Source organism: Hyla sarda, chromosome 4 (genome assembly GCF_029499605.1).
Source record: "Hyla sarda isolate aHylSar1 chromosome 4, aHylSar1.hap1, whole genome shotgun sequence".
Taxonomy (NCBI): domain Eukaryota; kingdom Metazoa; phylum Chordata; class Amphibia; order Anura; family Hylidae; genus Hyla; species Hyla sarda.
The window spans coordinates 204,177,126-204,190,772 of record NC_079192.1 but is presented as its reverse complement, the minus strand read 5'-3'; the positions used below and the strand labels follow the sequence as shown (position 1 = coordinate 204,190,772).

At 41.7% G+C, this 13,647-nt stretch overlaps 1 protein-coding gene across 2 annotated transcripts in view; it reads right to left on the bottom strand.

Annotated features, from left to right (window-relative positions):
* CDC123 (cell division cycle 123) overlaps positions 1 to 13,647 on the bottom strand; it is a 79,854-nt gene that overhangs the window by 41,167 nt on the left and 25,040 nt on the right. For both annotated transcript variants that reach the window (XM_056573322.1, XM_056573324.1), the window contains exon 6: positions 10,236 to 10,342. In XM_056573322.1, the coding sequence (XP_056429297.1) occupies positions 10,236 to 10,342 (107 nt within the window). The remainder of the gene's footprint in view (positions 1 to 10,235; positions 10,343 to 13,647) is intronic.

Here is a 13,647-nt window from a genome sequence, read left to right as displayed (position 1 = left end):
TGGCTTCAAGCTGCTGATGGATGGAAATTAAATGAACAGGTACATTCTTCCTTGTTGCTATGCACAGAAATTTGATATCTTGATTTACTAGACCTGAGCAGTTTGATTTTGAAGTTTTAATGGGAATGATCTATATTGCTTTGGCATATTATTTTGTTGTTCTGATTTATAGTTATGACACCACCTTTTTATTTCATTGGCCCTGTGACATAATGGGGGAGTTACCTTTTATCGATATCCCTGTTACTTGTTTATTGTCATGCCATTTGCACCATTCTTTCCTGTCGAACGGTTTTCGCGCCTTGAGAATCCGGGACGTTTTCACCTATGCAAATTCGTTACTCCTAAACAAGGAATCATGGGACTTTTAGTTGGAGGGAGGGAACTCCAACAGAAAATAGCCAGTGACTCAGAACACAGCCATTTAGCCCCAAGACAAGCACGGTTCCTTCCTAAGCATGTCCATTACTGTATGGAAGGTAAGTACTAAAATCACCTTATTGTGGTTACCAATCATGAGATTTTACCATATATTACACATGGCTTAGAGAGCAGAGTGGTTACGCAGGCTGTCAATCAAGCAAAGGGGGCGTGATTACAGCGCAGCCGATGGGAAGAGGTAAGCATAGCTCCTCGCCCAGGGCATTACTTATGGGGACGGTGGGGCAAACTGCACTTGGCTCTAACAGCAAGGGGAAATGACCAGTGGACTCCATAGCCTTATTTGCATTTTTCTTTAAACTCTGATCTCTGAGTTCTTGAGGGGTCAATTAACTAATGAAAGGTATGCACAGAATCAAGATAAAAAGCCATATACAGCCATACCCTTACTTTCTACCCTAAAAACATTCTGACAGGTCCACTTTAAAATTGTAGATAGTGATTTACACCAATAAACATTTGCTTATAATAGTCTATTTAATCATCTCAGTTTAACTGTATATAAAAATGAACTTCTAATGCTTAACCTGTTCAGGACATAGGACGTATGCATACGCACTGCATCCCGAGTCCCTAAGGATGTATGGATACGCCCGTGGGAATTCCGGTCCCCGCCGCTAGCCGGTTGGGGACCGAACCGGGATGCCTGCTGAAATCATTCAGCAGGCATCCCGGCACATCGCCGAGGGAGTTCCTGAGACCCCCCATGTCGGCGATTGGAGAAAATCGCATGTCTATTCAGACATGCGATTTTCTCCTATTCCGGGCTGATTGGGTCTCTGGTGACCCGACCACCCGGAAAATAGGGATGATCGGAGCTGTCAGTGACAGCCCCGATCATCCTGAGGGATAAGAGATTGCAGCGCTGCGATCTCCTCCTATCCCCTGCCATTAGTCAGAAATGAGTTCTGACCAATGGCAGTGCACGACAGGAGGTTGCCATGGAAACCCCCCCGCTCTGCCCACCCCTGGATGTCTGACGGAACGGGGGGAGAAGATGGCGGCCTGTACCTGTGCAGAAGATGCCGTGGGGACTGCCGATCATCGGTGGAGACAGCGGAGATCAGTGGCGAAGGTAGGGAAGCGACGGTGGGGGGGAAGGAAGGTGGCAGTAAACAGATATTTACTGCTGCCCTTCTAGTGGTTGCCAAACTGCAACTCCCAGCATGCCCAGCTGTCTGGGCATGCTGGGAGTTGTAGCTTTGCAACATCTGGAGGGTCACAGTTTGAAGACCACTATTACAGTGGTGCCCAAACGGTAGCCATCCAGATGTTGCCAAACTACAACTTTCAGCATGCCTAGACTACCCCGGCATGCTGGGAGTTGTAGTTCTGTAACATCTGTCCCTTCAGATTTTGCAATTTTCATGAAAATTTTGAAAATTGCTGCTCTACTTTGAAGCCCTCTAATTTTTTCTAAAAGTAAAAATATGTCCATTTTATGATGCCAACATAAAGAACACATATTGTATTTGTTAATCAATATAAAATGTATTTGGAATATCAAGCAGAGAGCTTCAAAGTTAGAAAAATGCAAAATTTTAAAAATTTTCATGAAATTTTGGGATTTTTCACCAAGAAAGGATGCAAGTAACGATGAAAATTTACCACTAACATAAAGTAGAATATGTCACGAAAAAACTATCTTAGAATCAGAATAATCGGTAAATCATCTCAGAGTTATTAATGCATAAAGTGACAGTGGTCAGATTTGCGAAAAAGTGCTGCATCCTTAAGGTGAAAATGAGCTGCGTCCTTAAGGGGTTAAAGGAGAACTGCGGCGCAACTCTTAACTTCCCCTGTGCCCGGGCTGCAAAAACTAAAACTTTAGCTGACCTTCCTACATTCTCCCGTTGCGCCGATATCAGCGTCCTGTTCCTCCGCTGCTGTTTGGCTTCCTTCTTCTTAAGCTCAGAACATCACACTGCAGTCAGCATATCGCCGGGTGCAGTGATGTCCCGCCTCGGCCGGTGATAGGCTGAGTGCATTGTCATGTAAGGAGCCCGGGCCGCTGGGAGAAGGCGGGGCCAGAGCTCCTTACATGACAGTGCGCTCAGCCTATCACCGGCCGAGGCATCACTGCAGTAGGCAATACACTGACTGCAGTGTGACGTTCCGAGCCTAAGAAGTAGGAAGCCAAGCAGCAGCGGAGGAAAGGGACACAGATATCCGTGCAACGAGGGAATGTAGGAAGGCGAGTTAAAGTTTTTTTATTAAAGTTTTTGCAGCCCAGGCACAGGGGAGGCTAAAGGGGGTTATCCAGCATAAGGTGATTTTAGTACGTACCTGGCAAGCAGTAATGGACATGCTTAGGAAGGATCTGTGCTTGTCTTGGGGCTAAATTGCTATGTCATGAGATTACCATAACACTGTGGCTAGCTTTTTGTGAACTGGTATTTCCTGTTTGACACATCCCACAATTCCATTTTCCTCCCTCCCACACATCAGTCACCCCACCCATTGAAACATAAATGAGCTGCATCCATTCAAAAGATCTGTGTTTTTCAATCAGGGTGCCTACAGCTGTTGCATTAGTTGCAGATTGATCTCTCTCCCACCAAGTGATCCCTCCACCCATTGAAGCAGACAGGCTCCCTGTCAACAGCTGACTAGTGAGTCAGGTCTCGGCCGCATTGCAAGCTGGGAAAAATCTGAGACAACAGTCATTTTGTATGCTGGTAAAAATAAATATTAGGGTGAAAATCACAGAAGAATTGTGAGAAAACCGTCACACACAGGTACAGACACTATATTATGAACTAAACTAACTTAAAAAATCTGGAATACCCCTTTAAAAAGAGTTGTGCCGCAGTTCTACTTTAAAACAAGCTGGTGCTCTTATATAATCAGATTTGTCTACAGCAAAACCTAGCAACAGACAACTATTGATACATAGTAGAATAAACCCTCAGAAGTACTGTCTTGGCAAATGATCTTACGTGGGGCATGTTTGCTTTGAAGATCATCGACTCTTTGAGATGAAGGGCTATTTTCTTGTCTGGTTATTCACAGTCTAGTAAATTAAGCTAGTTTCTACAGTATGGCTATCCCTGTAGCCTGTACAGAAATATCCCATCAATTATTCATTCAACATACCTATAGACAATGGAGGACATTCTAAGTACAGCTCTAGAAGTTATTATTGATGACTTGCATTTCCTTCATCTGAACATAAAATCTGAATCAAAATATATTTTCTTGCTATGTCAGCATCTCTTGGCCTATTTTGAAAGTGTAAAATGTTCTGCTTAGGAGTAAGATCAATAAAGCAATTGATTCACTCAGTTACCCAGAAGATCTGTTATATAAGATGATACTAACAATTTTTTTTTTATAGTATTTGCTAGAAGAAAAGCTGACATTACAAAATACAGATAAGAAAAAATAGAAAGTTGCAGAATGTTCACTAAGGCCATCTATACTCATACCACATCTTGCTCCCATTGTATACATTGGGGTACTTCCTAGTGTGTACCTCCAACCTTTAATGGATGCTTTTTGTTTTACTGTATCCTGCTTTATAGAATAGTGCTCTTCTATGCAGCAAATCCTGATGTAGATCACCTGAAAGCAGGCCAAAATCCCAGCAAACATGGTAATCATGCATTGTGAAACAAAGCAGACAAAACTAGAGTAATAAAATAAAAATAAATTTCTAGCCCTGGAAATATATGAAGGTTTGGGATTCTAATGTAGGATATCAACATTTTTCAGGATTTTGTGGAACAAACTGCACAAAAATGTCAGGAACATTTAACATCTGCAGCATACTTAAAGGGGTACTCCACTGGAAAACGTTTTTTTAAATCAACTGGTGCCATAAAGTTAAACAGATTAGTCAATTACTTCTATTTAAAAATCTTAATCCTTCCAGTACTTGTAAACTGCTGTATACCACAGAAGAAATTCTTTTCTTTTTTAACTTCCTTTCTGTCTGACCACAGTGGTCTCTGCTGTCCAGAGCAGAAGCAAATCCCCATAGCAAACCTCTCCTGCTCTGGACAGTTCCTGACATGGACAGAGGTGTCACTAGAGAGAACTGTGGTCAGACAGAAAATAAAAATCAAAAAGATAATAAACTTCCTCTGTGGCATACAGCAGTTGATAAGTACTGGAAATGTTAAGATTTTTAAATAGAAGTAATTTACCACAGTTAATATAAAAAAAATAAAAAATAAAAGTTTTCCAGCGGAGTACCCCTTTTTTTTCCACACTCATTTTTATAGCTCCAATATATTTCATATATTGTATGAAACTTTACAATTCAGGGAGATAGTAAGCAGACTTACCTTTGATATATAGTTACAAAATGAAAACACAGAGGAAAGGAGTCTATGGAAAAAGCTCGTAATGTAAAGACTTAATGGAAAGCCTTCCAAATGCAACAATAAGTGCAGTAGGAAAAGGCCACAGAAGAGGTTCATGTACAAAAAACATCATGTGTAAAATGCTCACCCAAATCAACATGAGAGGGATGAGAATGAGCCTGAACAGGGAGCAGGTTGAAAGTGATTTTTGACAAAATAGATGGCATTTTATTCCAGAGCATAGTGTTATTATAAGCCATTATTGTTCCTAGCAGGTGTTTACTTCTCTTTAAAGGGGTTCTCCTCTGCCCTGCCTTCCGGAGCTCCGCTCGCAGCGCCCGGAAGTTTATTACTCCGAACGCTGTGTGCGGGCTTCCGTGTTCGAGGCCGCCCCCTCTTGAAGTCACGCCTCCCGCCCCCTCAACAAAAGTCTATGGGAAGGGGGCGCAACCGCTGTCACGCCCGCGATCAGCATGGATCACAGTATCTGAGGGGTTAATGATGGGAGGAGTTCTGGAAGGTCTTTGGCTGCAGATAGCAGCCAGGATCTACCATACATGAAGCCAGTGCAGCTCCTGTGCAGAACGTAAAATGTACCTCCTGGTGTGTTAAGTACCAGCGCACCAGGATGTACATTAATGTTTATTGTCCCTAAGGGGTTAATGTGTATACCTTGGCAAGAAAAGTGAGTACATCCCTAAGCGGAAATGTCCAAACTGGGCCCAACGTGGCAATATGTTGTGTGGCCACCATTATTTTCCAGCACTGCCTTAACCCTTTAGGGACCTTAAGGACTCTGTCCTTTTTTTTGCAATTCTGACCACTGTCACTTTATGCATTAATAACTCTGAGATGCTTTTACCTTTTATTCTGATTCAGAGACTATTTTTTTCGTGACATATTCTACTTTAACATAGCGGTAAATTTTAATCATTACTTACATCCTTTCTTACTTAAATCCTGAAATTTAATGAAAATGTAGCATTTTTCTAACTTTGAAACTCTCTCCTTGTAAGGAAAATGGATATTCCAAATAAATTATATACTGATTCACAAATACAATATGTCTTCTTTATGTTCATATTATCATAAAGTTTACATGTTTTTACTTTTTGAAGATATTAGAGTATAGCAAAAGTATAGCAGCAATTTTCTAAATTTTCACAAAAAAAATTCAAAATCGGAATTTTTTCAGGGACCAGATAAGTTTGAAGTGGATTTAACCCCATTATAGAAACTGCACCTCTCAAAGTATTCAAAATGACATTCATAAATGTTGTTAACCCTTTAGGTGTTTCACAGGAATAGCAGCAAGGAGGAGGAAAAATCTGAATCTCAATTTTTTTTTACACTAACATGTTCATGTAGCCCAATTTTTTTATTTTTACAAGGGTTATAAAGGAGAAAAAGCCCCCCAAAACTTGTAACCCAATTTCTCTTGAGTATGGCAATACCTCATATGTTGACGTAAAGTGCTCTGCGAGCTCGCAACATAGCTCAAAAGGGAAAGAGCAACTGTGGGATTTTGGAGGGCAAGTTTTGCTGTCATGGTTTTTGAGGGGCATGTCACACATTTAGGAAGCCCCTATGGTGCCAGCCAGAACAGCAAAAAATAAATAAATAAATAAAAAAAAAAAAAAAGAAGGACTCCACATGGCAACTATTTGGCAAACCACACAATTTAACAAGGGGTATAGTGACCCTTACCCCACAGGTGATTGACAAATTTTTGCTAAAGTCGGACATGAAAAATGTTACTCCAAATTCTTCATTTTCACAAGGGGTAATAGGAGAAAAAGACCCCCAAAATTTGTAACACCACTTCTTCTTAGTAAGGAAATACCCCATATGTGGATGTAAAGTGCTCTGCGGGTGAACCACAATGCTCAGAAGAGAAGGAGCGCCATTGAGCTTTTGGAGAGAGAATTTGGCTGGAATAGAAGAAGTCGGGGGCCATGTGCGTTCACAAAGCCCCCATGGTGACAGAATAGTGGACCCCCCCCCCCCCCCCACACACACACACACATGACCCTATTTAGGGAACTACACTCCTCACAGAATGTAACAAGCGGCGCAGTGAGCATTTATTTCTCAACAATGCCCAGGAGATAGTGCTGGGGTAATATTATACAAAAAATACAAACCCCATTCCTGGAAAAATCCAAACCCCATACCTTTATAGTGTGCTCTCCCTTTAAAACTTCACTTTTATTGATTAGCTTAAATTTATCAAACTTGTGAGGGGGGAAAAAATTTTAAAAACCCAGCAGTTGTTGCCACATACTATTGGTTATTAATGGACCTCCAGCTGGAGGTCTGTATATGGCCCTTTGCCTGCAGTACTACAAGGCCACTAGAGGAGGACACTGCTGTTATATAAAACATATATAACCTGCCTCCCTTACATGTTTGGTGACACCAGTCAAGTCATCAGGAGTGTCTGTGACTTCTATTCCAGCCAAATTCTCTCTCAAAAAGCCCAATAATGCTCTCTTCTGAGCATTGTAGTTCGCCCACAGAGCACTTAAAATCCACATATGGGGCATTTCCTTACTCAGAAATGGTATTACAAATTCCGGGGGGCTTTTTCTCCAATTACCCCTTGTGAAAATGAAAAATTTGGGGTAACACCAGCTTTTTAGTGAAAAAAAATAAATAAAATTTTTCATTTTCACGTCCAACTTTAATGAAAATTTGTCAAGCACCTGTGGGGTGTTAAGGCTCACTATAACCCTTGTTACGTTCCATGAGGGGTGTAGTTTCCAAAATGGGGTCACATGTGGGTATTTTTTTTTTTGCATTTATGTCAAAACTGCTGTAACTACCTGACACCCCTGTGCAAATCACCAATTTAGGCCTCAAAAGTACATAGTGCACTCTCACTCCTGAGCCTTGTTGTGCGCCCGCAAAGCACTTTACGTCCAAATATGGAGTATTTCCGTACTCAAGAGAAATTGTGTTACAAATTTTGGGGGTCTTTTTTTCCTTTTACCTCTTGTGAAAATTAAAAGTATGGGGCAACAAAAGCATGTTAGTGTAAAAATATTAATTTTTTACACTAACATGCTGGTGTGGACCCCAACTTTACCTTTTCATAAGAGGTGAAAAAGACCCCCCAAATTTGTTAGGCAATTTCTCCTGAGTACGGAAATACCCCATATATGGCCCTAAACTGTTGCCTTGAAATACGACAGGGCTCCGAAGCGAGAGAGCGCCATGCGCATTTGTGGCCTAAATTAGGGATTTGAATAGGGATGGACCCATATGCAAGCATTGCGTTTGGTTGTCTGGCAATACTGGTAGTTGTTGATTTTCAACAGCTGGAGGCTCTGTTTTGGAAACAGTGCCGTAGGAGACTTTTTTGTTTATTGGGGGGGGGGGGGGGGGGGGGAGGGATAACTGTGTAGGTGTGTGTGTATATGTAGTGTTTTACTTTTTATTTTGTGTAGTGTAGTGTTTTTAGGGTACAGTCACACGTCAGGCATCCCGGTCCAGTGCCCGCTCGGCGAATGGTGGGGACTGGAAATACTGAGGCCATAACTGTATTCCCTGAGTCATTAAAGGGGTACTCCAGTGGAAATTTTATTTATTTATTTATTTATTCATTTTTTTAAATCAACTGGTGCCAGAAAGCTAAACAGATTTGTAAATCACTTCTATTAAAAAATCTTTATCCTTGCAGTACTTTTTAGGGGCTGTATACTAAAAAAGAAATCCAAAAAAGAAATGCATTTCCTCTGATGTCATGACTACATTGCTCTTTGCTGACCTCTGCTGTCCATTTTAGGAACTGTCCAGAGCAGCATATGTTTGCTATGGAGATTTTTTCCTGGTCTGGACAGTTCATGAAATGGACAGCAGAGGTCAGCAGAGAGCACTGTGGTCATGACATCAGAGGAAATGCATTTCTTTTTTGTATTTCTCTTTAGTATACAGCCCCTAAAGAGTACTCGAAGGATTAAGATTTTATTTTTTTAATAGAAGTGATTTACAAATCAGTTTAACTTTCTGGCACCAGATGATTTAAAAAAAAAAAAAAATAAAGTTTTCCATGGGAGTACCCCTTTAAGGATCGGGGATGCAGGGCATATGCATACGCCCTGCATTCCCAAGAGGTTAAGCCTCTTGGGCATTAAAGGGGTACTCCGGTGAAAAACTGATTTTTTTTAAAATCAACTGGTGCCTAAAAGTTAAACAGATTTGTAAATTACTTGTAATTACAAATCTTAAAGGAGTAGTCCAGTCCTAAGGATAGGGAATAAGTTTCAGATAGCCGCGGGTCCGACTGCTGGGACCCCCCCCCCCCCCCCCCCCCCCCGTGATCTCCGCATGAAGCGGCGGTCGACACGCCCCCTCAATACAGCGCTATGGCAGAGCCGGAGATTGGCGGAGGCCATAGAGTTGTATTGAGGGGGCGTGTCAGCCGACGCTTTGTGCGGTGGGCGACACGCCCCCTTCCTGCAGGCTGCCGGGGCCCCGTACGGGAGATTGTGGGGGGGTCCCTGCGGTCGGACTCCCAACTATCTGAAACTTATCCCCTATCTTAAGGATAGGGGGATGTTTTTCAGGACTGGACTACTACTCCTTTAAGCTTTCTTGTACTTATAGGCTGCTGTATGCTCCCAAGAATGTTGTGAGTTCTTATCTGTCTGACCACAGTGCTCTCTGCCGACACCTCTGTCCGTGTCAGGAACAGTCCAGAGTAGGAGCAAATCCCCATAGTGACCAGTATTAAGAGTGTGAGAGCGATAACACCAAAGTTAAGATACCTGCTCCACATTCACACCTAAAACCTTGTAACACTAATAAGTCACATGACACTGGGGAGGGAAAATGTCTACCTGGGCCCAATTTGGACATTTCCATTTAGGGGTATACTCCTTTTTGTGGTCATGTTTTAGACATTAATGGCTGTGTGATGAGTTATTTTGAAGGGACACAACATTAAACACTGATATACAGGCTGTGCACCCACTTCACATTGTAGCAGAGTGTAATTTCTTCAGTGTTGTCGCATGAAAAGATACAAAATATTTAATTTATGTGAGATACTGTAAAGTAGATTTTTAACACATGTAAGGAATTACAGTTGTTATTTCGAGTGGTAATTGTTACTAAAACCAACATTAGGTATTGATCATGAGCTTCAGAAGAAAAATATACTGGGATGCAGCAACAATCCATCTGCTGGAGAGGGCAGGGAGCTGCTGCCTGGGTTTATTTTTATAACAGTGGTGGCACTCCCACTTAACACGTCTATTAAAAGACTGGAGCAAATACATGTTCCAAAAAGCATGAAATCTAGTCTCCCATTTCACATTAACAAAAGCGAGATCTGATGATTTGCATTTAGGCTAGGCAACAAAAAAAATCACTTGTGCATCTAAGATGCAACCTCATCAACTATTGTTGAATACTGGAGCTATTAGCAAGCGACCATTCACTTCACCGAGCAGAAAATGTTTAATTAAAATCCTTGCTACTTACGGTTGTGTGAAGTCATGTGTCACAAAATCCGAGCTCTTGAAGAGTAGAAAGATGTCACTCAGGCTTTTACATTTCAATGAGCTGTTCATTGCAATCCAATAGGCATCCTAGGCAGAGCATAAAAATAACCATCGTGAAAATCACTTAAATGTTTCAGGCATTTCCTTAACTTGTGAAGATGACCAAAATTTATAGGAATATGAACATTGCCTATGGACTTCTGTTTACACATACACTGGGAAAAGCTCCTGACATAAATGTTAAATGGAGGCTGTGATGGATGCCTCAGTGGCATCTGTCAGCCATAGGCTATAAAGGTTATGAACTTTTCGTGGTATATGGATTAAAAGGCTGCCTTTATGGCCTATGGGTGACGGGTATCTATCACCCATTTGCCCATTATGATATTTATGTAACGGATAGATTATGAAAAGCTCATGACCTATACGTTTAATAGATAACTGTGATGGATTCCATACAGCGCCTTCCGTTACCCATAGGCTAACATTTTAAACAAAAAATATTTTTTTTTAGACCTAATAACCAAAAGAACTCAGTCTAATGGTTTCACTTCTAAACTATATAAGCTCTCACTTACTAGATTTCATGCGCTACAACCTGTGGAGGTACTTAGGAAATGGCAGGAGGAATTGGGTATAGAGAATGTGGACCATTGGGACCTTATTAAAGATTCATCAATCTTAGAAGAATGAAAGCCGGCCAACCACCATCTCTTGTCTTCAGGATTTCTTTATTCAATATACTCACAATACATGCTGGGGAGTGGGACAGAAACCAGGGGGGGGGGGGGGGGTACAGATAGGCAACAAGCTCTGTTTCACACTGCCTAGTGCTTCATCCGGCCATACCATGGAATAAAGAAATCCTGAAGACAAGAGATGGTGAGTGGCCGGCTTTCATTCTTCTATGATTGATGAATATCTGCATGCTATATATAGCCAGAGCACCACCACATGTCTACACTGCAGGAGATGCACGCTTTCCACATCATTGTCTTCTAATAACGCAGTTGCCGAACACATCTCTATAACTGATTTACTTTATTAAAGAGTACCTGTCACCGAATAAAACTTTTAATATAGTGTTTCTTGTGTAATTAGCAGACACTTTCCCATTCGCTTGCTTTTAAAATTAACAACATAAATATGTTTAAAATGTAATATAAAAAACGGCCACTAGGTAGATCTGTTCTGTTCCCTGCCACAATTAATACAGTAGGTTTGGTTTCCTCCTGGCCTGGCAGGAGTCCAAACTCAGAAAGTGCTTCTCTGCACTGAGCTTGATTGACAGCTGCACAGAAAGTTAAAGCTCCACAGATTCTCACCGAAAGCTGCACAGACTGAAAGCTGCAGGAGAGCCTCACTGATAGCAACACAGACTGAAACATGCGCAGAGCCTGAGGTCTTCTATTCATCAAAGCACTGCAACCATGTGAGGGCGGAATTGGTCCCCCAGCAGGCTTTCAGGGATGTCATGCCTGCTGGGAAACGCCCACTTTCTCCTGCTGGGAAATTGCATTATGTGAGCAAGAAGAAAGGTAAGATACACAGCTTTTTAAAGCTATGACATTTTTTTTAAGGGCTGGAGGGGAGTTAGGAGTAGTTAGGGAACATAGCCTGAGTTAGTTTAGAAAAGTTTATTTGGTGCCAGGTTCTTTTTAAGTTACACTCATAGGATAAGTTATGTTTGATTGTAAGATATGAGTAGCTATACCTGATCTTATTTGTGGGCTTTTGTCAATAATGTAAAATAAATAAAAAATATTAAAAAAATAAAAAATAAAACCATTACATTTATCGTGCAGTATGTTTTGGTTTTTTACTGGACACCAGAGAATGGAATAGCATGTATGTCTAAAGTACATGCTAAACATAGGGAATAACATGATCTTAGTAGGGCCAGAGACTGGGCCTACAAAACTGCTTAAAGCGTACCAGTCAGATCCCAAAAAAAAATAATACTTTTTTAAATATATATCACTCAGTACCTAATTCTGACCATGTACATCTACTTTTTATGTGTCTAGCACCTTTATTTTTTTATTACACTTTTAATTTAGCTCACTAGTCTGAATTCCTCTCAAAGGGAGGGGGAGTGGCCTAACTGCAGGTTTCCGCCCCCTCCCTCAGTATGCTGTCTGCTCACATCTCCCCTAGCATTAGCTAAACTACAACTCCCAGCTTGTCCTCACTGACAGTAGCGGGACACAAGCTGACAGTAGGAGGATTTTTCCTCCAGCTGTGAGCCCTGCACTCACAGCTGTCAATCAAGGAAGTGTGTCCATGATGTAGGTGATGATGCATGGACACAGCAGGACTAGTATGTGTCCAAGCAGACAGGGGGACAGTTGTTTGACTGGCTTTTTCAGTATGAAATACTGAAAATTTTCTAATGAAAGCAATTGTAAAACCTATTGGTTATACATGCTTTACAACATATCAGAAGCTTTTGTATCTGACAGTGGATGCAGTAGTATGCACTGGATGAGTGACAGTTTTACTTGAAACAGACTAGTTTCATAGGTGCTATATAGTTCTCCGCCCCAGCAGGTGCAGACCATGATAATGCCCAACTCTACATTATACTACAGATCTTCCACTCCTGAACAAAGATGAGGGAACTTCATATTCATCACTGGTAGATAAGAAACACAGCTAATGTGTTTATTACGTGGAAATATAAGGAGTCATATGACCCATACTATTATGAATAATTACCTCAGAGTGAATATATTGTAAATGTAATTATAAAAAGTCACCAAGTTAAATGTTTAGAAGAGATTACCAACACGTAATAGTCGTATTATTTTGGGGCAGATGTCATTTTTTTTAGACTGTCTTAAACATTAATTACAGGATCACTGTCATGTTAGCCTAGGCAATTCCTAACATACTTGTATATTACTTCATTCACCAAAAAAATTACTACTTAGGCTGGGTTCACACCACGTTTTGTAACTACGGTTCCTGTATACGGCTGGGAGGAGGGGGCGGGGCTTAATCGTGGCGCCCGCACTCAGCCGTATAGGGGAACCGTATTTAATGCATGTCTATGAGCCGATCAGAGTGAATCGCAGCCTCCGGTCGGCTGCTTTTTCAGCCATATGCGGTTTCCTGACCGCAGGCAAAAACGTGGTCGACCGCGTTTTTGCCTACGGTCGGGAAACCGCATACGGCCGGAAACGCAGCCGACCGGAGGCTGCGGTTCACTCCGGTCGGCTCATAGACATGCATTAAATACGGTTCCCCTATACGGCTGAGTGCGGGCGCCGTGAATAAGCCCCGCCCCCTCCTCCCAGCCGTATACGGGAACCGTAGTTACAAAACGTGGTGTGAACCCAGCCTTACTTGGCCACTAGGTGCCTCCCTCCCTTCCCTGCAATCTGCTTTCC